This window comes from Ctenopharyngodon idella, chromosome 18 (assembly GCF_019924925.1).
Source record: "Ctenopharyngodon idella isolate HZGC_01 chromosome 18, HZGC01, whole genome shotgun sequence".
NCBI lineage: Eukaryota > Metazoa > Chordata > Actinopteri > Cypriniformes > Xenocyprididae > Ctenopharyngodon > Ctenopharyngodon idella.
This window is the reverse complement of record NC_067237.1, coordinates 35,568,083-35,573,436: the sequence shown is the minus strand read 5'-3', so window position 1 is coordinate 35,573,436 and position 5,354 is coordinate 35,568,083. Positions and strand designations below refer to the sequence as shown.

General features: G+C 35.7%; 1 protein-coding gene across 1 annotated transcript; it reads left to right on the top strand.

The window, feature by feature from the left end:
- Positions 1 to 891: 891 nt before the first annotated feature.
- On the top strand, positions 892 to 5,106 carry mc1r (melanocortin 1 receptor). The gene has a single exon (XM_051871440.1). The coding sequence runs from the start codon at positions 999 to 1,001 to the stop codon at positions 1,968 to 1,970; it is 972 nt and encodes a 323-aa protein (XP_051727400.1). The 5' UTR covers positions 892 to 998; the 3' UTR covers positions 1,971 to 5,106.
- Positions 5,107 to 5,354: the final 248 nt, after the last annotated feature.

Genomic DNA, 5,354 nt, shown 5'->3' with positions numbered 1-5,354 from the left:
TTATGCTTTGTGCCAGTGGTGCCAGTGGTTCTTGCAGTTCTCATTTATCCAATAAAACACCAGAGGGAGTGCGTGATTTAGTCGCATGCACTAGCCTAAGGCCACCACATCAGCTGAATTATATCACTTGGAATGTTATGACGGCATTATAAATAACAGCACTGTTCAGTCAATCAATTTTGATCAGTGTTTTACTTTTTTTAATTAATGATTTTTTCCTATTATGATTTATTTTCTATTATTCTATTATACTATTCTTTAAAGGATTTTCATATGTGTGGTCAATTTTCATAAATTACTGAGAGCTGCGTATAGGCGTATCAGTCTAATAAGTTTCTCAGTAACCTACACACTGACGGACAACCACATGATGTGTGATGTTCATAAAGCTTAGGCCTATATTTGGAGCAAAATGAGCTTTTTACATCTGTGGGTTTCAGTCATGTGATCGGTTTATATGACACGAAAGGGGGAGAGACAGTCATCATCTTCATCATTGCATTTCGAAGAGAAGACGGAATCAATAAAAGGCTCTCTGTTTTATGAGTTTAGGCCTATTTCTTATTTGTTTTGTTTTGTTGCGTTTTTAGTCTTACAATTATGTAAGCTATTAATTACTATTTTGGTGAGTTTTAAATCTCGAAAACGCAGTTGCGATAGAATCTAAATGATTATAAAATGTAAAGCACAAACTTTATGACTCTTGGTCGGTATAAGTCTCAGGCGGTACCCAGTAAAGAGCGCAAGTTTGCGGACTTCGACTGTGCTGTGCAGCAGTAATATTGAAAGGTATAACATTGCTTCTGTTCATTTCTTATAGATGTATTGTTTCGATTAAAATCTCTAAAATTACAATATCTCATTTTGGACCTGCTAGAATTGGTCGTTTTATACTGGTCGACTTATACTGAATTGTCTATTAAAGGTGTGCTGAAAGAAAAAAAAAACAGACTCTAACAGACTCAAAAAGGCTGAATGAGGACGGACACTATAGGAGCATGAATGACTCGTCGCGCCATCACTTCAGCATGAAATACATGGACTACATGTATAATACTAAAAATAACATCACTTCGAACAGCAGTGCAACTCCCGGTGACATGAATGCAACAGGAATCGCCCAAATCATGATCCCTCAGGAATTGTTTCTTATGCTCGGCTTGATCAGTTTGGTGGAAAACATTTTGGTGGTGGTGGCCATAATCAAGAACAGGAATCTCCACTCGCCCATGTATTATTTCATATGCTGTCTGGCGGTGTCTGACATGCTGGTGAGCGTAAGTAATGTGGTGGAGACGCTCTTCATGTTATTGACGGAGCACGGGCTGCTGCTCGTCACTGCAAAGATGTTACAGCACTTAGATAATGTGATCGACATTATGATCTGCAGTTCTGTCGTGTCCTCGTTGTCGTTCCTGTGCACTATTGCCGCGGACCGCTATATCACCATCTTTTACGCACTCCGGTACCACAGCATCATGACCACGCAGCGCGCCGTGGCCATCATCGCGGTGGTGTGGCTCACCAGTATCACCTCTAGCTCATTATTTATCGTTTATCACACTGACAACGCGGTCATCGCCTGTCTCGTCACGTTTTTCGGCGTGACATTGGTGTTCACGGCGGTTTTGTACCTGCACATGTTCATCCTGGCGCACGTCCACTCCAGACGCATCATGGCCCTCCATAAGAGCCGCCGACAAGCCACTAGCATGAAGGGAGCCATCACTCTGACCATACTGCTCGGTGTTTTCATTATCTGCTGGGGGCCGTTTTTTCTCCACCTCATCCTTATCCTCACTTGTCCCACAAACCCTTACTGCAAGTGTTATTTCAGCCATTTCAACCTGTTTCTGATACTTATAATATGCAACTCGCTTATAGATCCTCTCATTTACGCGTATCGCAGTCAGGAGCTGCGCAAGACCCTCAAAGAAATAATTTTTTGTTCATGGTGCTTTGCAATATGATATAGCCTATTCTTTCTAGAGTTCTAATGTTTATTTTTTGAAACGCGTGGAGGATTATCGTATGACGTAAAAAAACTCAATTTTCAGCCTTCTTTTCTCCCTCTCTACAGAAAAGACTGGATACTGAGGGACACAAAACTTTTTTTTTTTATAAAATAACCATTTGACCAACTCTATTTTTGATTTACTAAAACAATGCTTAATTGGATAGTTTAAACCCCCCAAATAAATGCATCATTCATCAGAAAAAAGTGGGGAAATTGTATCAATACAGCATCCGTAGATGCCTCTGTCAAAGAATAAAAGCTCTGCATAAAAGACAGTTTAATCTTAAGCAACTTCAATTTATTGCTGGGAGAAATATACACTGCATGCAGTGTCAGTTTCAACTCACCTACCTTTAACGTAATACCACTACACATTACCTTTGCTCTCCATGATTTGATCGGAACAATGTGTATGCCACAATCTAAATATTGGCCAAACTAACTAAGGAATTGTCATGACACCATGATTTTTAAAGACAACCTGATGAGTATTAGAAATCCATCTTCAAAGCACTTATCCTCTGCAGGGTCACTGGGAGAATTAGATTGATGGGGAAAATTAAAATTGATGGTCGTTCAGTAGTGCATGCATTATTCAGGAGATTTTATTTTTCATGTTTTTATAAATTATAATTTGGCAACTCAAAAAACAAACAAAAAAAAAAAAAAACAGAAACCTAATAGTGTACCTAACCTGTATGTTTCAGTTGTTTTATGAAATGTTTATAATGTTCATAATGCTGTAATAAGAAAATATGAATAGCATATAGTAAATGCATCACCACAGTTTGCAAATCAGTGCTAATTACAGTTTAATTTGAACAAACACTGATTTGATGTGAAATCCTTTGTGTAAGAACAACAGTTGTCTGCTTAATGAATTCTACAGTTTCAGGCTTTAACCAAGTGCTGCTGTTGTCAGAATAGTCATAAAAATTCAAAATGTATTTTTTTTTCTTAATAAATAATATTAAAAAAATAATATTAACCAAGTCCTAATGTGATTCTTTTGAACAGAACTATGTGGTGAAAGCTTGACAAGCAGCTTTTTAAATTTGCTCTTCCACACAAACTTTTTTTTTTTTTTGTCTTTTATCAATCTTTTATCACTTTTTAATCCATTAGATACTCTATTGACTTTTTTGACTCTTTTCCTATTTGGTGTAATTTAAGCTCATCACAAGCTTTTTCACGTGTTTGAGATGTGGCTGTGGGCAAGAGAACTGATTTGAGTGATGGCAGCCATCAGGGCCACATGCCATTTCATTAAGCCACTAAATCTTCTGTCCCTCATGGAGAACACATGGTTCTCTTGTTTTAACATACACTGAATCCAAAGCTATTCTCTTAAAAATATACTACAAAGACTATGTATAAAAAAAGAGACTTTTTAAGAAAAACTTTTACCAAACAGCATAATCTTTGTCAGATTACAGACAGACTGGTACTGTTACTATTTATGGAAAACTTGACTACATACCCTGTTAATAAACCAAATCTTTGTACAGAACAGTCTAAATCAGGACCTGTTATCTGTCACAAACAGTGACAAATTGTGGCTTTAAGAACTAAAACAACAACCAGAGAGAACCAATATTTCTCTCACAAATCTTTTCTCTCTGACTTAATGTTCGCCCCTTTATAAGGTAGGTTAGTAAGTGGCCACTAGTACTTGGGCATCAAACTCATGACTTACATACATAGGCCATTTTTAATTAATAAACACCAATGGTGAGCACAGACATACATGCCATTTTATTGTGGGCTAGTAATATTATCGCACATCTCTATATATAAAGTTAGATATACAAGTATATCCAACTTTACCTGCATGCATAAGGTATTTTCATGTAAAGCAAATTGTGAACCAGCTCTAATCTGCTAAATGCAACAATAAGGCATGAAGTTATTAAGATATTATTAACAATACCATCATGATTTTTTGTAACAATGTGTATTGTGAATGTGCTGTACAAATAAATTTGGCTTGACATGCACAAAAGTCCAGAAATGTCTGCATATGGTATGTACTATTTTCAAAGACCAGAAGCTAGATTGGATAAATGTAATAAAACTGTTAATATTAAAGTTGCACTACATTTTTTGGTCAGCGTATAATCTGTGTTCAAAACTGTGTTCATGCCTTAATTAAATTTTAAGGTATTTCAGATTTAGGAGTAAATTTTAGTCTCACATCATTATCTGTCCTGCGTATTTATGTCGTATCTGTAAACAGAAATAAAGAAATGTCATTCCCAACTCATTGGAGAAGTTTGGCTTTACTGCAGTATGTTATAACGAACTACTTAAAATGTAGGATATCAAAACAGATAAAGAAAAATTTCAGTATACACCAAATAAAATATCATATCTGAGAGACATGCAAGATATACAAGGGAAGTTGGGGAATTGCAAAACTGTAAAGCAGAATATAAAATAAGCCCTGCCCTATCAAGACCCGAAGCAAAATCAGAACATCTCAGACAAAATCTGGGCTAGGTTCTAAAAAAGAAACAAAGGAGACCTTAGTTATCCAAGCAGGGCTTATGAAATCATAGACTCAAAACAGCTTACAGTACTATAAAAAAAAAAAATTCCATCCTTTCCTAGTCTGTTTGCCAAGTGTTCTTTTTATTGGCCATGCATAAAATTGGATTATTTTGCTTGTAAAACATGGTCCTATTGTAGAACACCTACTATGTGTTTCTTTCTAGATGTTCATGATGCATGTCTGTGAGAAAACAACCTTTTAACAAAGTGAAAGAAAGAAAGAAAGAAAGAAACAAACAAACAAACAAAAAAGAAAGAAAAAAAGGAAAAGAAATTCAATCACCTGTTATTGTCAGACCAGCCATTCAACTGGACAGCATATTTTGGCAATGTTAAATTTGCACATTTGTTTGATATGTTTAAACATTGCATAGGAAAATCTTGTGCAGCCCTCAATACTTTAAATATAGAGTGAAATGTAGGAGACCTTTGTTTTCTTAGTTTTTAATGCATATAGAAAAATACCTCCACATTTGAGGAAAATAATGTCAATAAAATAAATTAATCTCTCTTCCACTACACTCTCACGTGCATTTGGTGTGTTTACATTTCCAGAGACTAACTAGAGTATAGTTGTATAGTCTGCTGTATTAATTTTCACATTTCCTGTGAAAATTTTCTTTGGTTTTTCTATATGGGTAATGTGTAATGTCACTTGTATTTAGTGTTTATGTATTTAGTGTATATATAGTTTTGTTCGGTTGTATTTGAGTGTGTGCGTGCACACATATCTTCCTATAGTCTTCCTTAATTGTAAGTTCTTGTCTTGACTAAGTAATGTTAAGCT

Bases quoted from the DNA above. Each gene is read 5' to 3' on its own strand.
- mc1r (XM_051871440.1), top strand. From the start codon at position 999: ATGAATGACTCGTCGCGCCATCACTTCAGCATGAAATACATGGACTAC.